This window comes from Capra hircus, chromosome 12 (assembly GCF_001704415.2).
Source record: "Capra hircus breed San Clemente chromosome 12, ASM170441v1, whole genome shotgun sequence".
Lineage (NCBI taxonomy): Eukaryota > Metazoa > Chordata > Mammalia > Artiodactyla > Bovidae > Capra > Capra hircus.
Window position 1 is genome coordinate 63418004 of NC_030819.1, and position 27881 is coordinate 63445884.

General features: G+C 42.7%; 1 protein-coding gene across 1 annotated transcript; it reads right to left on the bottom strand.

Moving 5' to 3' along the window:
- On the bottom strand, window positions 1-27801 carry PROSER1 (proline and serine rich 1). The gene is made up of 13 exons (XM_018056680.1): window positions 26926-27801; window positions 23825-23890; window positions 21909-21977; window positions 19242-19336; window positions 18172-18265; window positions 16726-16836; window positions 15128-15211; window positions 13596-13674; window positions 12878-12973; window positions 7956-8000; window positions 2833-4510; window positions 2012-2162; window positions 1-1431 (listed from the first exon to the last, which is right to left on the bottom strand). Exons 1-13 carry the CDS (start codon window positions 26968-26970, stop codon window positions 1309-1311), a joined length of 2736 nt encoding a protein of 911 aa, XP_017912169.1. The 5' UTR covers window positions 26971-27801; the 3' UTR covers window positions 1-1308.

The following is a 27881-nucleotide window of genomic DNA, read 5'->3' on the forward strand; positions in this document are numbered from 1 at the left end:
TGTTGTATCCATAAAGTTTATTTTAAAAAATTGTTAAAAACTGACCATACAGGAATATTAATATACTTAAAAAGTTTGTTCCCCATGTTGAAGGAAAATACATTAGCAACATCTTCTAGACACCGTTTTTATAAAAGTAAAACTTCTAGATGCTGAAATGTACTACAGTAGATTCTATAGTTTATACTTTTAATCACAGGATTGGAAATCATTCTTGCTACTCCCCCGATCCCCCTGAATGTGGCAGTTATTTTACTTAAATTAATGACATTCAATCATGTTATACTACCACAGGTCCTTAAGTAGAGTACACACTGCATATTTACTAACAGAGCAAAGTCTTCTCTATCTGTTGTCTCATCATTATTTTAGATAAGCATTTGATTCTAAGTACAAATAGAAATACTACATCCCATGATTGTAAACATTCACCAAGAGCTTCCAGAGTACAATGAGTAATAGAGGTGGCCCAAGGGTCAGTCCAATGTTCCTCACTCACATTTGGATACTGCTGAGATTAAGAAATATGTTTTGAAGGCAAATTATCACAGGCCTTACTTGTATTTCTGTAAGAAAGTAGTTCTGGATATATATATATATATATATATATATATATGTTTTTAGTTGAAAACACCTGAAAGTCATTCTAAGGACTATATGAAGCACCATTTTCACTTACCTGAAATACATTGGGTTAAATTCAGCAGTACATGTATGTTTGTTAATGTCAGGGGTTAAAAATAATGGTGGGTCTCAAGTTCCCTTTTGTGGATATATCTGGAGTATGGATACTGAGTTCCAGCGATGCTAATAGGAACCACTCAACCGTATCAAGGGTGGTAACTCCCCCAGGGCCACATGCAACCCGTAAGTCTGAGGCACGACCATTACTTCTGTCAGTGGGTGCTGTACAGGCAGAGTTAAGGCTGTATTCGGCTATAAAGAGTTTGACATCCTCTCTAGTAGTCCCCCTACACCACTCATGTACACCGTTCAAAATGTCATAGGGTGCAGGTGAAAAGTCCCCACACACTTTTTAAAATACTATTCTCTGTACAATTTGTCATCAATATATTTACATAGGGGAGTGTCCACACTTAAAAACATTTTTAAAGAATGCAACTGTGTGTTGTTTTTTTTTTAAACTCTTATCACAGTTTCCCCAGGATCATCCTTAGCCTCATTTCCTGACTTCTGGCCGACTTCACATTTGTTAAACACTTCACTGCAGTCCTTGGGCAAGTCTGGGGTCCTTGGGCAATTCTGACGTTGACATTGCTCTTCAGGATGACATGCGTTAAAATGTATTCACTGCCACCCACTCTGAGACAGGCCTGGCTGCAGAGAAAATGGTGTCCCTGGTGCTGAAGGGTAACTAGGAAACCCATCGGGCTGAGCTGGGTAGCTTTCCAGAGCTGACGCCGAGTGGACCTGATGAAAAGAATGCACAGGTGAGCAGTGCCAAATTCCATCAGGCCTGTGCTTGCTTTTGCCAGTCCCACTTTTCTCTTTTTAAAGAAAAAACAAAATGCTGGGGCAAGGTAAGTCTGTTCAGTCTCCTGAAATTTTTAAGAAACATGCAGACTACTTCAGATGGTAGAGGTGCGTAGAAATGCCTTTAAAATGTTTAACATCCTTTAAAAAAAGAACAGGTTTTCTGGAGAAAATTTGCCTCAACTGTCTTTAGCTTTAACTGAAGACGACAAGCTAAAATTTAACTGTTACATCTAAAGATTCTGTATGTAAAAATCTCCAGACTGAGATTTAAAAGTCTCTAAGCAGAAGAAACACACAGATGAATCTATTCTACCGCCTTTGTTACTCTCCTGAGGGAAAACAAGGATAATTTGTAGATCTGGGGGAGGGAATTAGTCATCAACTCTCCAGACATTCTGCTAAGAGCCACTTTGGGTCAGTGCTGGAATGCCACTATCTGCATTGCAAGGTCATCACTACAGAAGCTATGTCACACCTGTTGCCATCCTTATTTGCTCCAGGCAGGGCTGCTCACCTGCTGCAACAATGCTGACTGTGCGGCTGCATTATGCTGCAGTTCCTGCAGGGACGACTGCGAGGGATTCTGGGAAAATCCCGGGATGCCTGGGAGGGACAAGAGGCCTGGAAAAACGGAACTGCCTGCAGCTTGGAGTCCAGATGATAAGCTGAAACACAGAGAGGACGGGTCAACATGCAAGACAGACATAAAAGCTGTTGCTTCTACATTTGTCAAATACTATCTTAAGATGTTAAAAAACACCCTAGAAATTCTCTATTGTAGGGAACTATAAATAGGTTTCACGCACTGATGTAAAACCTACTTTCCATTATTAAGGCTATTCTGATTTCAGTGAGTTTATGTTTTGCTGTTTTGTCAACTTTAAATCACCAAATGCAAATCTTAAAGTTATCTGAAAGAAAGTTAAAGTGAAGTCACTCAGTCCTGTCAGACTCTTTGTGACCCATGTACTGTACAGGGCCAGGCTCCTCTGTCCATGGGATTCTCCAGGCAAGAATACTGGAGGGGGTTGACATTTCCTCCTCCAGGGGATCTGCCTGACCCAGGGATAGAACCTGGGTCTCCCGCATTATACTCTTTACTGTCTGAGCCACCAGGGAATCCCTGCTGATTATCTGAGCAGGCATTGATAATTTATACATTTATCTCAAAAAGAAACATGTTAGGAGAAACATTTCAAGCCCTTCTAAGTGTCGGCCCAGAAAAAGATAATTTTGAGCCAACAATTCGCTTCTGACTCATTTGAACGACTTCAAGATCACGCACGATCAGTCGTGTGAAGAACCACCTCCCGTCTCTCCAGACCATGCACGTACCCGGCCTGCGCAACCAGAGCAGAGTTGAAATTGGAACTAAAGGCAGAGGCGAAGCCCGGGAGGACGGGCGCTGGCGACGGGGCGGTGGCGGCACCAGTGGCGGGCGGCTGTAGCCCTGGGAAGGCGGGCAGTGCGGGGGCCCCAGGGGCGCTGGAGACGGAGAAGCCGGGGTAGGAGGGTGCCGAGGCCGGCAGCGGGCCCTGGGCCACAGAGAAGAGTGAGGGCACGGCGGCCGGCAGGCTGAGGGGGAAGGCCGCGGCCGCAGAGGCGGGCGCTGGGGCTGAGAGTCCGGGGAGCGCGGGCGCCGCGGAGCCGGAGCCGGGGTGCGGGGGCGCCGCCGAGGTGGAGGCGGCGGGGGCAGCGGGCGCGGAGGCCGGGGGGTTGAGGGCTGGGGTGGCGGCCAGAGGGAAGCTGCTGGTCAGGGACGTGAACGGAGGCAGGGCGGTGAAGACCGGGGTGATGGGTGTGGAGGAGCCGTGCGGGGCCAGGGGCAGGGCGGGCAGGGCGCTCGAGCCCGTCAGGGGCGCGCTCAGCCCCGGGAGGCCCGGCAGCGCGGGGTTAAGGCAGGACGGCAGGCTGATGGGCACCGAGGCCGCGGGGTACGCCCGGCCCAGCGCCCCGGAAAGGCCCAGCGCGCCCGCGGCGGCGGCGGCGGGGCCCGGGCCCTTGAAGGCCGAGGGCGTGGGGCTGGTGGGCTCCGTCTTGACCACCACGGGCAGGGTGGTGACGGCGGGGGTCGCGGGGCCGTGAGGGTGGGCGGCCGAGGAGCCGCAGCCCGCCGCGGCCGGCCCCGAGGAGGCCGAGGAGGGGGCGGCGGGCGCGGGCAGGGCGGGCGGCGTGGAGGCCGCCGCGCTGGCCGCGGGCGAGGGCAGCCCGGGGAACAGCGCTAGGCCCGGCGTGGGCGCCTGCGGTGGCCCGTAGCCCTTGTTAGGGGCCGAGCCCGGGGCGTCGGCGCCCTGGTTGGCCAGGGAGGACAGCGAGGCCAGCCCGCTGGTCACCGCGGTGGGCAGGGCGGAGGAGCTGATGAGGCTGGTATCGCTGGACGTCAGGAAGCCTTTCAGGGCGGACAGGAGGGGGCTGTTCACACCCAGGGGACAGGCGACACCGGGCGCCGAGCCCCCGGCGATGACGGAGGGGGTCGGGTTGGACACGCCTTGGGACACCGGCGTCAGGGTCAAGGGCAGCCCTGCGAAAACCGACGACAGCGAAGCGGAGTTGAGGTTGTTGGCGGCGGCGGCAGCGGTAGAGGCGGCGGGGAAGGGGAGGCTGGTGAATGTTTCACTGGAAGCCGGGGTGGCCCGAGGCGCAGCCGTGGCCTGCGGGGCCGGGGCCGGGAGGGCGGGAGGACCCGGCAGGGGAACGAGGCCAGAAAACACGGAAGGAACGGGCGTGGCCGTGGTGCTGTGGACAGAGGTCACTGCGGCGGCCGGCAGCGAAGGCGTCCTGATCACCGTGGGATTCGGCGTCATCGGCTGCGGCGGGTGAACGGCGGAGACCTGACCCGGGAACACAGGAAGGACGGTATTCGCCAAGTTCATCCCTGGGAGGCTGGCGGTGGCCGACGCTGACGGATGAGTTCCTGCCTTGACCGGGGAAGCGGTAGGAGCTGGAGTTGCAGCGGGTGTCGAGGGATTGGAGCCATGCGGCGCAAAGAGTTGACTGGCCGGGCTGGAGAATGCTGCGGTGGGAGAGGAGGAGAGGCAAGAGGTGATCATCACGGCTGAGAGTTCAAATGTTAACTCAAAAGAAAATGGATGAAAGTTTATGTGATATTTAACATGTTAAAGAAAAATCAATGACAGGTTTAAGAGGCTACTGAAGTGTACACATTGCTGGATTCCATTTTCACCAGGCAGCCTTGGTTAGATCCTGCAGAGTTCTGGACTCTGATCAGCACCGCCTTCCCTTTCACAGCCAGGAAGCCTTGACAGTGAGCCAAATAAAACTTGCCTTTCATAGCTTCCCAATTTAAAAAAAAATTCAAAGAATTTATTTTGTGATTAGTGTTGGCGTGCTCATTCTCTCAGGCTAATTGTCCAGAGTAGTATGACAAGTCATTCCCTCTCTTAAGAGCTGTCAGGACATCGCCCCCTCTAGAGGCACCCAAGGTCACCGAGTATACTCAGGCCATCTCTGTAGCATTCTTGGTTGCCATGGTGTGAGTTAATTACCAACCTCTACAGATTTTCCCCCAAGCACTTTCTCATAGTGACTCCTTTTAACCTCTAACTTTACTTGGCTTGTCCTAGGCTTTAGGGGCAAAAGCCATTTCAAGTTCCTCTTTAGTCTTCACACCTAGCCCAGTGCCTGGCATTTACGTGTTTAGGAAGTGTTTGCTGCACTGGACACCTCACGATTACTTCAGCTACAGTTCTCAAACCCACCCAAGGACTTATTCTCAACACTTCTAGAGTTTGCTACAGTACTTTTATTGTGATAAACTCTACAAATAATGCAGGCATTTTGGGAATGCCTGGGATTCCCTCCTGAATCAATTAGTGAAAACCTTAGCTTCTGATCTTGTTGGTGCCAAACGGAATGCAAGACTTAGGTAGGTGATGTCATGATGACAACTACCGTCCACGCTATATTCACACTGAAGTCTGTTTCAGCTGTAAACAGAGAATGTCCCCTTTGCAGTGATAGCCAACTGAAAGACCTTTTCGTGGGCTAAGACTTCACTTTTTAAATCTATGCATGATAAGGACTCTGGACACAAGGAAGCGGACATGGTCCATAAAGTGACGCACTGTGTTAATCACGGATAGAGAAGGGACCACAGGAAAAGAATAGAGGAAGCCCACACCCACATAATACGTTTGTGCTCAGTGATGGCCAAAGGGTGCTACACGGGGCTGAACAAATTTTACAGCTGTTCTAGATAATCAATATGGGAGGAGAATTGACAGATAGTAAAACATAACTATATAAACATTAAACTCAAAAGATCTGTGGGTGAGTGAGTGAGTGAAGTCACTCAGTTGTGTCCGACTCTTTGGGACCCCATGGACTGTAGCCTACCAGGCTTCTCTGTCCATGGGATTTTCCAGGCAAGGGTACTGGAGTGGGTTGCCATTGCCTTCTCCACACAAGGTCTTAGTTCATACCATATTCATATCATGAGCAGTTCATACCATATTCATATCATGATAGTTTCAAGAAAATCACAATCATTTTAAATTGAGAGTACATATGAAACTAGGTTTGTAGCTCTGTATTCCATTTGTTTTATAAGAACTAGAAGCACAAGGAATATATGCCTAGTTTTGTGTTTGTAAATAATATACCAAAAAATGATTTAGGTTAACATTGGTTGGGAAACATCTGGTGGGGAAAACATTTGAGAATTCCCTGTCTTATTTAACTTCATGCTGAGGACCATGTAGTTAATGGCAGATGGCAAGGGAAAGCCAAGCTGTCCCACAGTGTTCTTTATAGCAACCTCTGTTGGAGATCTTTACGTATAATGACACAAAAGCCATGCACTATTAATCACAGTGCCTGCAGTCAAAATGGAACGAAACAAAAGTGGGCCCCCCCGGCCCCCAAAACCACACCATGGGAATCCACTTTCCTGCCATCTAATGTGGTTGTAACCACAAAACACGGTGTGTTAGGCCCTGTGCTAATTACTTTACACCCGTCATTTCATTTGTCCTCATAGAACCCTGACAGGCACTAACACCCCCATTTTATAGATGGGCAGTCTCAGGCTTAGCGTGATTAAGTAATTTGTTAAAAGATCATGCAGCTACTGAGTGGTGTTCAAAGGACATAAAGTTTCAGTTATGCAAGATGAGTGAGTTCTAGAAATTGGCTGTACAACACCATGCCTCCAGTTAACAATACTATACTGTGTACTTAAAAATTGGTTACAAGGGTAGATCTCAATAAGAGATCTCACCACAGTTGTAACAATGATGATGATAAAAAGGTCCTGCAGCTATGAAGTGACAGAACCAAGACTTCAGCAAGGTCTGTCATACTTGTGTTCTTAAGCACTATACTTGTTTGTTTCTTAATATGGTTCAAAAAGGAAACACAATCTTAAGCATGCTAACATAACACAGCAAGGGAAAAGCAAAAGGTGCTCTTCCTAACAAAGGTGCTGACGGTTTATTCTCTTCAAAAACGGATCTATTAACAAAGCTGAGCATAAAGGCTGAGGTTTCCTTCATCCCCCTTTGCTAGAAGCTAAATCGGCTGCTTAAGGTGACAAAGCCAGGTGGCACCAGAGATCACACACTGTTATGTCCTGACATCTCACTTAGGGCCCTTTCCTCCCTGCTATGCTACTGCCTTAGAAATTACCAGCTAAAAAGCACTGTTTCCACACATTCTCGGGGAATGGAATTCTCCCACCAAGATTCCTACCCATGCACTGTGATGATCAGATTCATGTGCTACTCTGCTACGTAAGAACTGGTCCCAGGTTTTGTCTCACAGTAGAGAGCACCTCTTTCCTGAGCACACATATCCTCCACTACGGGGAGGGGAAACTGTCACAGAACCGCTGCCACGTGGAGGCCTCGCCTCACCCTCACCTGCTGACTGCGCTTCCTGCTCTGCTGCCCCTTCTTCAACTCTTTCTTCTTTCCTTACGCTAAATTACACTACTCTGAATACTTATGGAAATAATTAAGTCTAAAAAATCTATCTGACACAGCATTTGTCAAAAAAGGGATTTTATCAAAAAGAAATGTTGTTTATATATTTTAAAAAATGAGGCTTCGAACATCATATAATGTAAAGTGAATGCAGATACAATGCCACATAGCACTGAGACGGCTTCAAAATTTTACAAACAGCACAGAGACGTATGTTATTTTTAAATCCAGGTAATATGGATTTAAAAGCTTTCTTAGATGATTCTATAAGAGAGACATTTTATAGACTATATTTTATATATTGCATGCTATGTGTATAAGGTGTAGCACCATTAAAATTTTATTTTTAAATAAAATGTATCACTCTTCAGTCACTTTTAGCAAGCATCGATTAATTAAATTTTTTAACCAGGAACTTTCCCTAAAGCATAAAGATTTCAAATACACTCAAACTCAAATTGATCTCAGTGAAAAACAGAGCAGGCAGCCAGGACAGACATCAAATTTGGTGTTTACCTTGATTCTGTGTAGGTTTTGACTGACTGGAGAGGTCTTCATTCTCTATGAGAAAATAAATAAATAAAAGTTGATTTCCAGCTTTAATCAAATTATGCACCATCATAATAATCAGAGACTGGGGTAAAAGAAAAACAATCCAGAATATGTATGTATACTGTGTTAGGAAAAACAACATATGCCTATTAAAAAAAAAGGAAATAAACAAAAATCATAGTAGTAACTATACCAAGACTGCAAGGATTATGAGCAATTGTCCCCACCACTTCTCCATATTGGGCTTTAAGGAAACACTGTTGTTTCACAGATTCATTTAAGAAGGCTTTTAGGAAAGACGGTGGAAGGCCTCGTGTGCCACTAGGAGGGAGTGCAGTAGGAGTGCAGACAGGAGGCTAAGCGGACAAGCACTGCTGGGCACCGCTGCCTACAATGCAGGGGAGACCTGGAAGGGGGAGGTGAATGCTGAGGGCAGAATCCATTGCCGCCCAAGGAGCCAATCTCACAAGGTGGGTGCGTCACCAAGCAAATGGAGAGAAAGTGGCTCTGTCCACTGCTGTACTCAGTTCTAGAAAAGGCCCCATGCTAGGAGATGTCAAGGGGAACTGCCCGAGCTGAGGCTGACTTGAAGCCCATGAGACCAAGCCGAAAGCACACCCTCTCCAGCCCCATGGGAAAGGACCCCTCTTACTAAGCCATTAGTGAGAGATACAGTGGCAAGCAAATGACCTTTCATGGCTTGACAGTTTAACTGCCCAAGAAAGCATCAGTGTGACAGGCATAAAGTGCAAAAAGGGAACCCACAAGCCCTGACATAGAGAATAAAAAAGATCAAGCTTGTTTAAGGGACTTGAGTACAAATAAACTTAAGACAGTGTCTATCCAGAGATTTAATGAAAGAAAAAGAACTTTAAAATCCTGTAATGCAAATGATATATACACACATAATATTGTAAGAAAATGAGCAGAGAAGCTGAAGACTTTCGATATAAAAATCTACTCCAAGTTAATAAATGCAAAGAATGGTGAAGATCAGAAATAACACTACTGAAAGCTAAATTACATAGCTGAAATTAAAAGTTCCATTTAAAATGGCAAAGAAAAAATTTTTAAGGTACTGAATGACTAGCTAAGAGACTCAGAACAAATACACTGAAAAATAAGAGTACTAGAAGGAGAAAAAAAAGAGATTAAATATCATTAATTAAAGGAATATAAAGACAAAATTTTCCAAAGCTTTAAAGACTTGAGTTTTCACATCGAAAGGGCTGACAGAGTTCTAGGAAGGATTAACCATAAGATCCACACCTAAATATCCTGGTGAAATATCTGAACTCCAAGACTAAAGACATTTGTGAACTCTAAAGATAAGGAATGTCTTCTTTGTAAGTTTATAGAAAGAGACTAAGGTTCTAATAAAATTAGTGAGAAATGGGTTTCTCATCTATATTCTTACACCTCTACCCTTTCTGAAAAAAGCTGATTAGAGAAATTTTCTACTAGAAGAAAATTAGAATGAGTATACAAGGACAGGGCATCAAAGAGAAGCCACAAAGTTAAGAAGCCATGAGTCAGAGGCACAGAAAGAAAAATGTATTCCATCAAGAGACACAAATTGATGATCAAGGAGAGGGAGTATGGAAGTCAATGGTGGGATGCAGGATAGCTGTTTTTACGTTCTGTACACTGACAACCACTAAGAATATGAAGATGATCCCTAGTGATATTTAAAGATAGAAATTCCAAGTTTGAGTAGGAGCAAGAAAAGTTGTTAAAAAATTTTAAAGTAATTTGAATGAATCCAAGTAAACAAAAATAAGAAAAATGAAAAACTGGGGTAAAAGAATAATAATGAGCATAAAAATAAAATGGAAGAACAAAGAACAAATATGCAATTTTTATGATTGTCTGAAACCCCTATTCGAAGAGTTGACTCATTGGAAAAGACTTTGATGCTGGGACGGATTGGGGGCAGGAGGAGAAGGGGACAACAGAGGATAAGATGGCTGGATGGCATCACTGACTCGACGGACGTGAGTCTGGGTGAACTCTGGGAGTTGGTGATGGACAGGGAGGCCTGGCGTGCTGCAATTCATGGGGTCGCAAAGAGTTGGACACGACTGAGCGACTGAACTGAACTGAAACCCCTATTAAGTCTCTTTCCCACTGGTTTAAAAAAATCAGATTCTAGTATATATAATTTACAAAACAACTAACTTACCAAATAAACAAAACCCTAAAACAATAGTATAAATAAAGATACAAGCAAAAGACTTCTGAAAAATGAAAACAAAAAAGTGTGGACCCAATAAGGGTCAATACCCAATAAGGCTGGGGTGGGTTGGTGGGGGGGCGGTGGGCGGAGGGCAGGCAGATTACTTAGTAAAGTATAAGTCAGCTGACATTTTATACCCAGAAGAAGAGACTTTCAAAGAAAAAAAAACACTAAAATAGGAAATCAGTAACAAGCACCTACAAATGAAATATCCATTTATAATTGTAACCAAAAAACTCCTCTAAAATTCCTAGATACAAATCTAAGGCAAAAAACCTATATGAAGAAAACTACAAAATCTTCTTGAATGAAGCAGAAATTAACACATTGTAAATCAGCTATAACTTAAATAAACCTCCCCCACCCCCAAAAAACACTTACTGCAAGCAATAACATAAAGCCTGGAAAAACACTACCACCTGCCATGATTTAAAGACATACATATATAATTAAATGGTAAAATTTAATATAAAAAAGTCATCTCTCCAAATTACTATGTAACTATAAATACATAAATTCAGTTCTTTTCTAATTGCATAAGGTGATCTTAAAAGTTCACATGGAAGAATCAATTTCCAAAAGTGGATAAGAAAGATATGAAAATACAGTGAGAGAAAGCTAGCCTTATCAGATGTCAGAATACACTGTAAATCTGCTAATTAAATCAATATGGTATCATCGCAACATAAAGTAACTAGATTGGAACAGAATAAAGAGCCCAGAATTAGAGCCAGGTGTGTAAATGAAAACTTAAGATAAACATATTATTTCAAAGCAGCAGGGAAAACAGATTAGTTAATAAAGAGTGCTGGCATGGACGGACCGACTACTGTCTGGAAAAAAAAATTAAGATAACCCTCTACTTCACCCCACATGAAAATGAATTCCAGATGGAGTAGGAATCTTAAAAGACTCAGACTACCTGGCCTAACTATTTAGGGTTAAGAATACCTGAACTAAGGTAACATCTGACTCACTGCAACCCCATGGATTGTAGCTGGCCAGTCTCCTCTGTCCATGGAATTCTCCAGGCAAGGATACTGGAAAGTGAAAGTGAAGTCTCTCAGTCGTGTCCGACTCTTTGAGACCCCATGGACTGCAGCCTATCAGGCTCCTCCATCCATGAGATTTTCCAGGCAAGAGTGCTGGAGTGGATTGCCATTTCCTTCTCCAGGGGATCTTCCCAACCCAGGAATCGAACCTGGGTCTCCCGCATTGCAGGCAGATGCTTTTACCATCTGAGCCACCAGGGAAGGTAACATGGTTCTAGCTTTTCTTTCACAACCTCTGTCTGTCTACACAAAAATGTAAAACCCTTAGGTTAAAACATACTGTGAATAAGGGCAAGAAATAGAATGACAGATTTTAGAAAAAAGATTTTGCAACTTTAATCAGAGTACTCAGCAGCAAACACCAGAGCCATTCTGACTAGAAAAAAAGAATTTATTAAACATTAGTAAGCAATTCTGAATCTTGGGGAAGGGCAAAAGTAAATTAAGACAGAATTTAACTTCAGTTCTAGCCCTACCCTACACACGTACAGAAACAAATGGCAAGTAAATGAAAAGCTATACACTTAAAAACAATCATTACAATAGTAGTTAGAGAATACAGATCTTGCTGCACTGCTGGGTTGGGGAAGGGTTTCCTAAACAAGACAAAATTCAGGAGAGTCAAATAGCTGAATGAAATAAACTTTTATAAAAGACAGACAAAAGAAGGTATCAGCTGAATCAGTGTATCAGATTGGCAAAAGTAAAACAAAAAGCCTGTTATCATTCCATTGAAAGGGTGTGAAGAAATGGTATGCTCATATACCCTCACTGGCTGGTATAAACAGGTGCAGTCTTTTGGGGGAAGAATTTGACAAGATAGAAAAAAACATTTACACTTCGTATCCTGAGTTCCCAATGGGCCCAAAGGAAAGGCTGGCCTGGAAAGTGTGTGGGCAGGCTCAGCGCTTCTGAGCACCTCCTAACAAGCCTTTCCTGCCCACGCAGACACAAGGGGCCCTAACAGTGACACTCGCCGAGTCAGCGATGCTCTTCCACTGCCTGTCAGTGTCCTACTCAGGAGAAACGGTTCCTGTTTCTGCGGCCTGCTCGTGTTCACACTTACCTCAACATAATAATAAAGGCCACATGCTGCAGACCTACAGCTAACCTCATACTCCATGGTGGAAAGTTGAAACCATTTCCTCTAAGATCAGGAACAAGACGAGGATGCCCACTCTCTCCACTTCTATTCAACACAGTTTTGGAAATCCTGGCCATGGCAATCAGAGAAGAAAAAGGAGTAAAGGGAATCCCAATTGGAAAAGAAGCTGTTAAACTGTCACTGATTGCAGATGACATGATACTTACTACACACAGAAGACCCTAAATAGATGCTGATCCTAAAGACGCTATCAGAAGACTACCAGAACTCATCAGTGGATTTGGTAAAGCTGCAGGCTACAAAACTAACACATAGAAACCCTGCATGTGGGCCAAGGATCGCTCTAGTGGAGCCTGGATGTCACACTCGGCTCCATCAGCAGGCTCGGGGGCTGTGCTCCCCGTGAGGACACCACCATACCACACATCTGTCCCCTCTGAATGTAAGGTGAGAAAGGTATTGGCTTTTAACACCCCAAACAACCTGATTTTACCTGCTGCTACTGGATTAGGAGTATATGGAGGTGGCGGGGGCACTCCTGGAGTTATGATGTTGGCTAACGGTACCAGACCTGCATTGTTATAAGCACCTAAAATAAAAATAAAATACAAAAAAAAATGTACAATTTAGCATCATTCCAAGTTCAAGCTGTATTGGCACAGCCACCTACTTTATTTCTAAAACTGTGTTATCCAGTACAGTTGCGTTTTACACGGAGGCTTGGGTGAAAAGTGAGATCGAATGAGACAAGCAGAGACTTCTATTTCCCAGTGCAGGCACATTCCAGGCCTAACTCACTGAAGGGCACAGTGGGCAGAACCTGCCAGACTTGTATGATTTGCCTTTTATGTCAAGCACACCCACTTGGCCCTTTCAAGTTAAATGCACTAATGATGTCTTTGAATACCAACTATCAAAAAAGGGATTCAAGATGATTTACCCATAAGCAAAAGCTTATATAAATAATTAACAATGAAAAAAAACCCTACAATTAATTTATCAAAAGGAAAATATCCTAAATAAGACTCTTAGTCTTCTGCACTGTTGTAGACCAACACCCTAGAGTAAACAACTGTGGGCAAAGGAAAGCTCAGCATAGCATATTTCATGAGTGCTCCAGATTTCCAGAGTATATATACCAACCTTTACTTTCAACTTAATAAATAAAGAGCAAAAAGGGAAAAAAAATGAACTCTGAAAGAGCTCCTTACTTGGTGCAATAGTTGCGTGTGGTCGGCATGGAGGTATCGGGTAAGGAACAGGCTTATGTGGATTGTATGTTGAAGGAGGCTAGAATGAGAGGGGAAAGTACAGCAGTCAGCAGAACATCAAGGAAGCTGTCTCCTGCCAAAACAAAATACAACTTGTCTTTCAAAACATTTAGGTCTAAGAGGACAAAAACGCCCCAGCATATCCACTGCCACTGCACTAACAAATGGCACAAAGGAGGGAAATTTCTTTGCTTTAATAAATGTGGCTCCTATTAAAGTCCAAAGAGAGGTCCTGCCAAAGACTGCGGTTGCTGTTGCTCAGTCGTTCAGTTGTGTGCAGCTCATTGCGACCCCATGGACTGGGACCCGCCAGGCTTCCAATCTCCTGGAGTTTGCTCAAACTCAACTCCATTTGGTCTGCTCCAGAGGTGTTAATTTTTCATTTCAGTTGAAGATCATCTCCAACAAAAGGCCCAAGCTCGTCCTGAACAGCAAATTCTTCTCTGACCCAGTCTAGGTTAATCCAAGGAACACAAGAAACCCACCAGGTTTTGGAGTCTCCGCTACCCAAGAACTTCCCACATCCTCCTGGAAAGTCATCGTCTTGTTCTTACCCCCTTTTCTCTTTTCGAAAGAAACAAGCACTATTTCCTTTGGCCTTTGGCATTCTGACAACTCTTGTAGAATGCAGACTGGAATTATGAATTCAGTAGCTTAGTCTTTTTACCTTTTGAAATCCACAAATCTTCCATTTTAGAGTTTACAGGACTTAGGTATGAAAGAACATTCAAAGAGCTGGTCTCCAGAGGACCAGAGGTAAGCAAAGCTAGGCCACATGCTGCAACTATAACTACAGAGATGGAGAGGATGAGAGATCACACACACCCCCTCGAGGGGGCTAGCACCCACATCTTGGGGCAGACGGGATGCCCTGGAGTGACGAACCTATACTCTCTCCAGCACTCTTAATGGCAGCCCTGGATAATGTGCTAGTTCTGTGCAAGGACTATGGTCTGTAACTGTTCTACTGTAAACAACAGCCACCCAAGTTCTTGTCAGGTGGGCAGTCAGGACTGCAAGGCGGCAGAGTGTTGGCCTCTTGTAGTACAATCCTTCAACTCATGAGGTTGTCTTCTCTGCTCAGTTTATATTCCAATCACTCCCTTGAAAATACACTCCACCTCCTGGCTCCATCCTCACTTCACTAATACTAACACTAATCCAGCCATCACACCTCAACCTTAGTTAAAGTGAACTCTCCACTCTCCACGCGAATTGCTGAATATGGCTGCAGAAAACAAAACAGTAATAGCAGTTCAACTGGTCTACCTTTAACATACGCCATTCATCCTCAAAGGGGCCTTTAACACTGTTAACTAATTGTAGTGTATTTCCCTAGGAACCCATTCACTTTCCTAGAGTTTCTACTGCACTTTAGACTGCCCAACAGAACGTGAAATTTATGCTTTGAATAGACAGAAAACCAGATATAAGCATCAAGACTTGTCCTGTCACTTATTTTCTAAACATACTGGTTTGGATGGTCCGAGAATCCGTGCGGCTATTCCTTTGCCTTCATTGGTACAGTCCTCACCATCTTTCTTCAAAGGGGTTCCCTATTTCAAAAAAAAAAAAGAAAAAGAAGGAAAGATAATTGAGATAAAAAAAAAAAACAAAACCCATACAAACCCCAAAGCAAAAACAAAACAAAACAAATCCAGACCCTTGCTGTGCTACCCTGAAGAAAGGACATAACTTGGCAGGAGTGTAAGGAGGGACCACAGCCCCAGTCCTGCGCTGGCTCATGATCCTGACGCAGTCCTCATAATACGTACAGAGGTTCAAGGCAACACACAATACACATGGGGAGACAGAGGAGGAGAAAGTATGTTCCAATTTTTTCACTGCACAGTAGGAGCAGCCAGAGACAGCTCCAGTGCTATAGTATCTGATGCTCAAAGAATCAAAAACAGTACTTATATTACAGTTGAAAATAAGTAATAAGAAATGGTGTTCTCTGTAAATATTAAGTGTGATCACTTATATTGACCTCACTCGAGACTGCTCTAATTAACAGATGAAAATAAGCTGACACCCTATTACAATGTGTCCTGCTAATTGTTTGTGTTCTAAGTGGTACATACTAGTTTGGAGCTAGTTTCCAAGGTGGCCCCCAGTGATCTTCGCTCCTGTGTGTCCCTGTGCAGCCCCCGACATGAACAGGACTGACCCATGTAACAAACAGGATGTTCCAGAACTGAGGGCATTTGACTCCCAATGCTGAGCCACAACAGACAACATGGCCTTGGCTGGCCGTCTCCAGGACTATCTGCTCTGGTAGAAGTCAGCTGCCGTGTCAAGAGGTATTCGAGCAGCACTACGGAAATGTCCTTATGCAGAGGAACAAAGACCCCCCCCGCCTGCCAACCTCAACACTAATTTGCTAGGTTCGTGACTCACCTTGGAAGCTCAGGCTCACGCTCCAATCAAGCGATCAGATGACTGCAGCCTCATGAGAAACCCTGAGCCAGAACCAAACAAAGCTATTCCTAGATTCCTGGTCCAGAGAAGCTGCATGAGACGCTAAATGTTTCTTGTTTCAATCCAGTAAGTTTTGAGGCTATTTGCCACACTGCCATTAAAAATACACCATTCTTTGAAAAAATTATTTCACAAAGAAATCTGAGGAACACTGGGTGACATAAAAATAAGTGTCTTTCTTGTGGGACTTCTCAGAGCCTTTATTTTGCAATGTGATTCTCCAAAAGAGACACTGCATGCAGGATTTCCCAAACACACTTAAGTGTGAAACTGTTTGAAGAATACTGAGAATCTGAGAAATAGTCCTTTATTACATGTAAATCAGTGCTTCTAAAATACTTGCCAAAACAAGTTCAAACTAAATCACTCTCTTTTCTGTGGCTTGTTGTTCTATATATTTTATAGAAATATTTTAATATAGCTTATGTATGAGTTTTCATTCAGTGGTGAATGTATGAATTATGTTGCTGACATTGTAAAATTCCTTTACTTTGTAGAAGCATCATCAACTGGCATTTTCTTTACATACCATAACTGTGTTCAATTTTATACAAAGAAGTTGCACATGTAGCCACACAAGTATGCTTACTGGGAAAATTCCATTGATGCGACTAGGTTTTCCTTTGGGATATGGATTTCCTGGGATTGTTCCACAAGAAGATATCATCGCATGAGGAGCTTTGCAACCCCCTTTGAAAGCCTGAAACATAACAAAGAGGAAGACTGTTAAAAAAAAAATAAACTCACAAAAGGCAATGGCACCCCACTCCAGTACTCTTGCCTGGAAACTCCCATGGACGGAGGAGCCTGGTAGGCTGCAGTCCATGGGGTCACTAAGAGTCGGATGCGACTGAGTGACTTCACTTTCACTTTTCACTTTCATGCATCGGAGAAGGAAATGGCAACCCATTCCAGTGTTCTTGCCTGGAGAATCCCAGGGACAGGGGAGCCTGCTGGGCTGCCGTCTATGGGGTCACACAGAGTCGGACATGACTGACGTGACTTAGCAGCAGCAGCAGCACGAAATTTAGTATTCTGGATATTGGGAAGCCCTGCTAAATAGGATGGATTAAGGAAGAGCATCACATTCAATCTGTTCATACATCAGTCAGCACTTCCACTGGTGAACATGACTAAAATTAGTAAGTAAAATCACTTCACTTAAATGGAATTATTTAAATGGTAACAGAATGTTTTTATCGTCCCAACTAGTAGACTCCTATCCAAAGATCTCTTCACGATGGATTCTGTAAATTGTGTGCAAGGACTAAATACGACTGGGCTGCAGCTCCTAGGGGAACAGTCCATGCCCTCCTCGAGCAGATTTCTAACCACTAATCCAGTTGCCACCTGTCAAAATCCTAAGAAATAACTACCTTGAATGACGAATCAAGTTTTCTAGACTTGGACAAGTACAACTTCTCTCACTATTAGAGATTTTAAAAGAACAAACTGGAATTTAGTCTTATAATTATTCGTAAGTTTGATGAAAATAAGCCTGATGACAAATAAGTCAAGTTCCTGGTGGTGGTTTAGTTGAAGTGGTGTCTGACTCTTGTGACCCCATGGACGGTAGCCTGCCAGGCTCCTCTGTCCATGGGATTTTTCCAGGCAAGAATACTGGAATGGGTTTGCCATTTCCTTCTCCAGGGAATCTTCCCGACCCAAAGACTGAACCCAGGTCTCCTGTACTGCAGGCAGATTCTTTACAGTCTGAGTCAGTTCCTCCTGAACACATAAAGACAAAAGCTTGGAGACACGGCAGAGCTACCAAGGGACTGAGAATAAACACCCCATGAGGCTCATACTGAGCGCCACTGGCTTCTCACTCTCAAGCCATCTCTTCATACCCCAGTGTCCCCCTAAAAGCTCTAGTTTCCCGCCACAGACTGCAGGGCTGTCATTATTAACCCATCACAGAATAGCAATCAGGTTATTCATCAAAAGTTAGCATAGTAATAAGACTGGTACTGTTTTCCTCATCAGCATTCAGGAAAACCATGTGCCATTTATATAGCAATCTTGAGGAAATTACCTGTTCAAGCACCCTCTTACACCGTTTCTTCTCAGACATATTTATCCTGAACAAATCTTCAATGGGTCGAGAATTCTGTGCATCAACAATGTTTCTACCAAGGAAATACAATTTAGCTTTTCATTTAAGAACCTGGACACACACATTTAATACACAGATATATCTGAGTAAGCTTTTTTCCATGATGTAACAAGAAGAGAATGATTATTCAGTTTTGATTGATGAGTGTAATTAACATGTTTATATAAATATGGTAAATATAGTAACTCAATGATGTTTATCTGGCTACTTAAAAGTAACAAAGTAATATTTCAAATTTTTAAAAAAATCACTATTTTGAGATTCTTACAAATCTACCCTGTGTCAGGAGAGCTAACGGCTATAATACAAACCCCTATGCTAAATGCATAAAAATCAAGGTTGATCTAAAAATGAAGTTATGTTTTATTTTAAATTTGTGTTTTGTGGTCATTTATAAATATATTGGGGCATGTGCTGGAAATAAATAGCAATTTATAGACTCTCATAAATACATTATAGGAGAGTAGGTTTCTTTTCTCTAACATTCATTTCTCAAATTTATTTCGCAATCATTTCTCAAATGCTGTGCCGAGTGTTTTAAATCTTATAGTACTGAAAATCTGCATACCTACCACATAGATAAGATCCTTATTTTCACAATTGAGGAAAACAAGATCCAGAGAGAATAAGTGTATGTGAAGCAAAAAAATATAAACTGTCAGAATGTGGAAAACCCGTCTAACCACCAGTCCTCTGGATTTGTCAACATGCCTTTCAAGTTATTCTGAGTGGGAAGGCAAAGCAAGTCACTGATATGCAGCCAAATCAAAAGAATTAAACTCAATAAGCCCCACTAATTTTACAAGTTTATAATCATGTGTAGTGAGCACACTAGCTACTCAGATATAAGAATTCAGCTCTATGCTTTCATACATTTTATTAGTTCCATTTACCAATAGAATTCTGACACATTAACATACACTAATGAGTTAAAAGATGTTTGAAAAGTTTTCCAAATTTTTCTCTGAGTAAAAAGAAGAAATACTTACGAAGCTAACAGTTCAAGAGCAACCAGTTTGTCTTTACTGAAGGTGAAACAGTTGAGTATATTGACCACTTCTCCTGGGTGAACAGCCACCATTTTCTAGTAATAAAAAAATAATTTTACTTTCAACATGAGAAATTTTCATGCCAGAATCTGCCTTTTGGGGGTGGGGGGTAGTGTAATTAAATATTCTTAATATAAATATGTGAGATGAAAGCTGCTTAATCAAAAGTAAGCCCTAACAACTATGTGGATTAAAACTAGGCTTTTTTAATGTAACTACTTTAATTGAAGAACTAAGTTCTCCTATGTGCTCTTTCTTATCCACATCTCTCAATATGTTCATCTATAAAAAAAAAATTACATATTCTACTTTCCTCAGAAAGGCTATATAAAAAGAGGCTATTTACAAATAAGGGAGACACATTGCTCGATAAGTTAGAAAAAAATCGTAATTCAGAGTGCTAGGTTATGTCACAATCAGCACTTCTAGTGAAGTCCATGGTGCTGAATAGTGTTATTAAAAAAAGGTACTCCAATCACATGATTAGGGGAAAGATGGGTTAAATATTAACAGGTTCTTTTACTGCAGAACTTCTAAGAAAGTTAATGTGCATTGTGACACGAGGTGAGAGTTGGACTGTGAAGAAGGCTGAGCGCCGAAGAATTGATGTTTTTGAACTGTGGTGTTGGAGAAGACTCTTGAGAGTCCCTTGGACTGCAAGGAGATCCAACCAGTCCATTCTGAAGGAGATCAGCCCTGGGATTTCTTTGGAAGGAATGATGCTAAAGCTGAAACTCCAGTACTTTGGCCACCTCATGCAGAGTTGACTCATTGGAAAAGACTCTGATGCTGGGAGGGATTAGGGGCAGGAGGAGAAGGGGACGACCGAGGATTAGATGGCTGGATGGCATCACCGATTCGATGGACACAGTTTGAGTGAACTCCGGGAGTTGGTGATGGACAGGGAGGCCTGGTGTGCTGCAATTCATGGGGTTGCAAAGAGTCGGACACGACTGAGCGACTGAACTGAACTGAACTGAACTGAACATACTTGAATATTTGTCTAGGATACCTATGTTTTTGAAAAGCAGGTCACTTTATATATTTATGTTAGCAGTGGAGGAAATTCAAAATCAAAGTCAATATAAGGAGATCAGTTGGAATCAACTGAAGTTGTTTTTAAACACTATTAACCTGTATCACCAAAAGAATTGGTAAAACTGCATACCTCCTTACGTGTTTGTAAACAGACATCTAAAAGTTTTATTGGAAGGTTACATACCTGCAAAAGATTGATTTCCTTATATGTAAGTTTATTATATATTTCTGAAGACCTTGGATCTACTGCTCTAGCTCATTTATGAAAATGTCCAGAACGTAACCTAATCGTCAAAGTCACTCTTCAGTATGAACACAGTCAAATCAGATTTATTTTGTCTCTAAGTGCATGAAGGGGTGCCTGTGCAGCCTTCCCACTTCTGAGTCTTAATTCTAAGGTGGGTGGGTAGGCAAGCTGGCTTCAGAGCTTTGTCATGAGTTTGCTGTTCTGATAAAATAAGCCAAGGTCCCCAACAGTATTTTTTACAGACGCTCTCTGCCTTGCTCTCCTTTTCTTTGGTCCTTAGAGAAAGATTTTTCAACCCCTGCTGACAGGTGAACGAGTGAGACAATCTTTTCTTTTTTTTTAATAAAGCAGGAAAAAAACCAATTGTTAAAGAGAAGAAGCACTAACAGACCCAGACACTTTCTTAATCAAATTAGTTTAGGAAGATAAGAATCTGTATGTGCTGTGTGCTGGCTCAGTTGTGCTCACTTTTTGCAACCCCATGGACTGTAGCCCTCCAGGCCCTCCTGTCCATGGGATTGTCCAGGCAAAAATACTAGAGTGGGTTGCCATGCCCTCCTCCAGGGGATCTTTCAACCCAGGAATCAAACCAGCTTCTCCTGCACTGGTATGCGGAATCTTTACCACTAAGCCACTGGGAAGCCCTCAAGATCAGCAGATTTCTTTACGGCTATCAGTGCCTGCTACTCCCGGGAGAATCCTCTATACAGTCAGACCCCATTTGACTTCAGAGCCTCTGAAAATCTAGGCTCTAGCACTCTGCCACCCATATGGTAGCCACTAGACATGTTGCCTGCTTACATTAAAATCAAACAACACCTTAAAAATACCATTCCTCAGACAGATGACACATTTTAAGTGCACAAAAACCACATGTAACCATATTGGATAGAGCAGATACAAAACATTTGTATTGTCACTGAAACGTCATTTGGACAGCACTGGTCTAAAAAAAAATGCAGGCATAGATCAGTCTGACTATTCTTCTAAGACTAAATACAGGAAGGTGAAGACACACAAAAACGGAAGTAAATAAAAATACTTATGAATTTGAATCCTATGTTTTGCTTGCCTATAAATATTTTCTACTCCAGTCTGCCAATTAGAACTCTGTACAATTTAACAGTATAGTACATATGATTGAAATTAACAATTTGGGAAGCTTTAATGTTTTTAACATAGTTATTTTTGAATAAAGTATAACGGAATCTAGTGTCTGCAACTACAGCAAACAAATTGCAACTTGAGATGAATTACAGAATACGAGGGGAGAATTCAAAATACTTAAAATTCTACATTCTAAGGAAAAGTAAATTACTTACATGCTGTAATGCTTTCATTGCCTTCAACTGAGGCTCCGCCCAGGAGAAATATCTCAGTAAATCAACCACCTGAAAAGCAAAGAACTAATTTAGCTCTACGGACAAGGTGTTTGCAAACATTTCTACAAGATGTATCCCCGTGCTCTGAATCACTATTCAAAGTGTGCTGCCGGGGCCCAGACGACAAGGCATAAGCATGACACCAGAGTTTAGACTGTGAGACAGAGCAGCCACGCGCAGCTACTTATATTTAAATCAACTGAAACTAAATCAAAGAGAAAACTCAGTTCCCTACTGGCATAAGCCACGTGGTAAGGGAGGGCTCAACAGCCGTGTGAAGCTACCATTGTGGTTAGTGCAGAGAGACAGCATTTCCACAATTACACAAAGTCCTGGACAGCACTGGTCTAGAAATAAAGGAATGCATAAGGTAGGGAAAGAAGAGAGTACCCGGAGAAAAAGAAAGTTGGAAAAGTACTAGATGGACCTAAAATGTTCACTTAGGAATATAAAGATAAAGTATGAATGGAAAGCTTTAAAACATTTAGTGGGGAATTACAGTTTTAGTCATAGAAAAAGGTCTTCAGTGGTGTGGTTTAGTGGTGGTCCACTAACTTCTACTCTCTAACTCAGATGTGGAGGGCACACTATTCTGACTTAGACCACAGATCTATTCTCTAAAAAGGTGAGAACTACCCTGAATCACGCCAGCAGCTTCTAAATAGTAAGTCCCTTTGGGAGCACAGCCAGCCAGGCTCTCGTACTACCACCAGCCAAGTTCAAGTGCATGAGGGAGACACTGTGCCATGGCCAGCCAGAGGTGCGCAGAAACCACAGCACTGCAGTCTCCGGGTTCACCGCCTCCAAGGACACCCCAAAAGGAACAACAACAAAGACTCAGGATGAGAGGATAATGAAATCTGGGTTAACGAATTATTTTACTCTGAGTTCCTCACAATGCTACGGGTGCAATTATTCCACAAAGCAAAGTTAACACTAGAAAATGGGGTGGTATGTAAAGAAGAGTAAAAATACTTCTCACTCCTCACTGAGAGATACATAAGTAGCGAACAGTTACTATATGTACTTTCTGTACAACTTGGTAAGAGTATGTCCCTACTTTTAGGGGAATAATGTTTTTACTATACACAGTCTTGAGAAAGAGATGAAAAGTTGGGGCATTTACCTACTAACTCAATCTACAGTTTCATCCATTGTCTACCTTCCTCTTGTTCTCACCATTTCCCAGAACTCTTCTCCAGATGTACATCTATTTCTGCTTCATATCTCTATCAAGTGCTTTCCAAGTATTCCTTGGAAATCCGGCTGTCTCTGCATGTGTGTATATACACGCAAACTTATTTTTCAAAATCAGCAAACTCCTAAAGTTGGGTGAAAGTTTCCACTAAACAATCCCACTAATAATATCAGTCTTCTGGAAGATACAGGAACTACTTATGAGACACTATTTTTTTCCTTATTCGTGGCTTCACATAAGAACATGTATCACCATTTGTTCCAAGTTGTATAAATTATAGTGAATTCTGCAATTACTGACTCATAAACACTGTACAAATTAAGGTATGTTAACTATTAGAAGTTTACAGACATAGGATACTGTGCTCAGAATATAAACACTTTGAACTGTGTTTTTCAGACACTGCATTTTAAAATCATTTTAGCATATGATATCATGATGAAAGTGGGTATGCTTATAAAATATGCCAACTAGAAATTATGTCAAGTTTTCTGTTAAAATCGAAAGCTTCTCAAGTTCCTGAATAAACAGAGCAACAAAGTAAAAGCAATTCTGAACTTGATCAGTAGGTAAATAAGTAAAGGCACTAATCAGAACATCACTGTTAAAAAAAATATATATTTTAAAAAAGGTTTTGCTTAAATAAACAAAAGAATACCTGTTCACTAGAGAAATATCCGTGTACGTATTCAATCGCTTTTAATTTGTACTCTGTCAGAACAGCCTAAAAACACAGAAAAACAGAATAAATATATGTAAGCAGAGCAGCAATATAACATACATGAAAGTTGCCTATAAACAGCAGTAGACCTTCTGCAGCCCAGAGACAAGGAGGCTGACAAAGCCACCATGGTGCTGTGACATTCTACCTTTGGGGTTCCATGCTGCTAGGGATACAATTAGACACCAGGAAAACCCCTGGCCTGCCTACTCACTCCTACAAAGGAAGGGAATAGAATTGTAACAGATAAGATTCTACATTAATAGAAATTAAGTATTCCTGTAAAAGTGACTGCAGTTTTAAATCGCCCCAAATTCAACCAAACCATCATTTTTAAGGTTAAATGTGCTAGGCATTACTCATTCAGCTGATAATTATTTACTGCACACCTATATGCACTAACTGATAGAGAAACATGGGTAAAACAAGGTCTAGTCCAGGCTCTCAGTGTTTTCTACTGAGACAGGAACCCAGAAGCCAAGCCTTGTGCCTGCCACTAACTGGCAGTGTGGTCTCTGGGAGGTATTTTAATTGCCCTGAGAGCCTCTTCACTCACAAAAGGGAACACCAATCACTACCCATCTCAGGATTAAAACAGTCAAGAGTAAATGTGACACAAGTTCAGAGAGAAGTTCATGGCCTTGACCCAGCACCATCTAGAGCCACAGGAAATCATCTATGATTCTCCTGGCAACTACATGCTAAGCTTAGAGATGGAAATACCAGACTATCACAATCTGGTAACAACCACTCATTAAAAATCCACTAATCCCCTTTGTATGGTGCCAGAGCGTAACTAGATTTACTGTAGCGGTCACTTTCTAGTTTCTAGAAATATGGACAGTACTAGTATATAGTACTTTCTAGCATATAGAAATATGGTCAATCATACCCCTCCCCCCCAAAAATGAACGAATCACGAATCCCTTTGCATTCATTCCAGAACAATCATAAGTGTACTTTCTACATGCGTCATGCTCCTAGAACACCATGACGAGTCAACAAAGAAACATGCAGGGAGCTCAGTAGTTGAATTTTCATGGAAAAGGGAAGGGAATGGGATTCTGGATAATGTGCTCTTGGGGGGTTATTATTGCCATTATTGGACACAATCAAGAGCAAGTTTCTGGCCCAAATCCTGGACTGTGTTGATGCCAAGTCATGTCTTATTTCTTTTATCAGCACCTGAGAGGCTCAGCTGTATCCCCAGGCACAACACCATAGCTGGAGTCAGAACCCTGACCTTGAACACTGAACCCCCTCCCTCATCAGCTGGGTAACTTTGAGCTGGCTAGTTACCTCCAGAGACTAGACGTGCCATCTGTAAAATGAGGGGTATAGAACTCACACCTAGAGAGCTATTTGGCAGATGAAATCAAATAAAGCATGGAGGAAGTGCTTGGAACAAGCACACTCGCAAGTGCTCAATAATGAATATTATTATTAGCCTCTTCTTAGAAAGCAGATTACATATTGCTTTCCCCCCTCCCTTCTTCTTCCTATTTCTTTTTCTAGTGTCTTCTTACATGCCTTTGTTTTTAAATGACAATAGTGACAGCTAGTATTACCTACAGACATAATGGTAACACTCAGGAAGAGATTACCTGGTTTAAACTGATTTACAAAGTCTGAGAGCAATTTTGAAAAGCCAACAGTAACTCTCATACTTGATACACTATATTTTTATCCTATTTTAATAACCTAGTACTATGTTGATGTATCTAATTATTTGGCACCGGCAGAAAAAGATACATCTTGATTTCAGACCAGAAATAAGGGACTTATGTTATGAATTTGACTTTAATCTCTACAAAAGTTCCTATTCCTTTCATCAGTATTTACCATGTCATCTTTCCACAATTTAGCAGGGAGAGAATATACAAACCAACACCCTAGAGCTTCCAAAAGAAACTGACTCCTCTCCCTGAACAAATTGTCTTCTCATAAACAGTAGTTTAACATCAGCTCATTAACAAATTGTGGCAAATTCTAAGTATGTACTCAGCAGGCTGACATTTTATTGCAGATTTTTATTGGGCAAATTGGATTTGGAAAAGAGGAAATTTTATTTTGATTCAAAAAAAGAATACTCAATAGCATTAACAACTGTAACCTAACATGCAAATTTGAAAAATAAATTTACAAAAGATGAAGGAAAACAGCATTTTGCTTTATACAGAATGAAGAAAAACAGGCAATTTTATTAACAATTTCATAAGCTAAAATAAATAATAATCACCAGTGCACAAGGTAACAAGTCTTTCCGCCTCAATCAAGGGTCTTGAAAATATAAAAATGGCGAGGAGACAGCCCTGATATTCTAAGCAAAGGACCCTGTATTAACATAGGAATGGTTAGTCAGTATTTTCAGGTTTAATTTTGTAAAGGCTTAACTTTTTGCACTTAAAATACTGTTAAGCCTCAAGGCTACATTCCAACTTTTTAGAATTTTTTGCTGTCTGGTGGGATGTAGGCTACCTAGAAATACTCTCAAAATGAAGCAAAAGCCTGGCAAGCAGAAGGAAAAAAAAGTTTTGAAATGCGAGTTATTGAAGCCCATTCCTAAGAATCTGCCTTTAAGCTTAATGCCACACTTTTTATTAGGATAGTAACTTTGTCCCGCCGAAGCAACAAATACAGTCTGCTTACACTCAGACTTAAAAATCCTGTCATTATAACCACCATTAAAGAAACTTTCTACGTATTTTTAGTTTTCAGTCAATCTTACTGAAAGATGAAGAAATCACTTATCCAAAAATACAGTGATTCAAGATTTGTAGGGCGGGCTTGGGAACCGAGGGCACTGAATATAATAAGCTCCGCAATACCGGTCTGATTCTCGAGCAGTTTGGAGTTAGCAAATCTCCGTTTCGTACCGTGAAATGTATCAAGATATAAACTCCTACACTAGACGTTAAAATTCCAACCAGTTTTGCAATCCTTAAATCCGTATTTTACACAATCTGCTCGCAGTCCCCCAGAGAGAACAAACCATGAGAATTCGTAACTCATAGATTGAAGGAATTAAGTGCAATTACCTTTCTAATTTCATCCAGCACCATTTCAAAGGACTTTTTGTCCATCTTGACTACTATCTCGACGAAGTTTTAACAGTTACAGTTTCAATTACAAAACGATCATCCCCGGTCCGCTACGAGAGTAAAAAATGTTTCCAGCTAAGGAAAAAGACTCAAAGAGCAGGAGGAAGGATGCGCAAGAGGTAGAGGACTTCAAAGTCTGCAAAAATTTCTAAAAATGGGGACTTACAAAAACTTTTTATTAAAAACAAAACAAAACCCGTCAGCCTTCCCCGGCTTCTTTACACAAAGCTTCAGGACCGCTCGGGGAAGAGCCGGGTCCTCTGAGTCCCGCAGAGAAAACCCGGCGTTCGGCGGCCGGAGGCAGAGCGTCTGTCCCCGCAGCGCAAGGCCAGGCGCCGCCGGAGGAAGATCGGGGAAGCAGCCTTCCCGGGTGTAGCGGCCCGAGAAGCAGAGGCACCCGCGCCCCGAATCCTGCGGCCGGCGAGGAGGGAGGCACCGGCTTCTCGGCCCGCCACCAGCGCCTCGGCTGCCCCTCACCGCCGCGAAGCTGGCCTCATGGCCCGGCTCTCACTCACTCCCCGCAGCTACCGCCGGACTCCTGGGGCCCGCAGCCCGGGCAGTGGCGGCCTGGCCGGCTCTTTGTTACCAGCTGCCACCGCTTCCGGGAGCGGGCCGGCGGCCGGCGAGCACCGGGAGCCGGGCGAAGGGGGTCACGGTCTCGGGTAGGGGGGCTCCCGAACACCGCAGCGCCAACAGCGCCGGGAGCGCTTCCTGGTTACCCCCACGGCTTCCCCCGGTTCGTAGGGGACCTTCGATGGAGCCCGTCGCGCCGGAGTCAACTCAACACTGCGCCGCCAGATTAGGCCCCTCTATCCTGAGAGCCCAAGAAGGGGTCCTGGTGTGGGAATGTAGGTGTCCGTGTCAGATGCCTGTACGTCTCGGAATTGGATGCC

Bases quoted from the DNA above. Each gene is read 5' to 3' on its own strand.
- PROSER1 (XM_018056680.1), bottom strand. From the start codon at position 26,970: ATGGACAAAAAGTCCTTTGAAATGGTGCTGGATGAAATTAGAAAG. The intron at 16,837-18,171 runs GTAATTTCCTCA...GTTATGTTTCAG, and splicing joins GTAAGAGGGTGCTTGAACAG to GCTTTCAAAGGGGGTTGCAA. The intron at 12,974-13,595 runs GTAAGGAGCTCT...TTTTTATTTTAG, and splicing joins ACACGCAACTATTGCACCAA to GTGCTTATAACAATGCAGGT.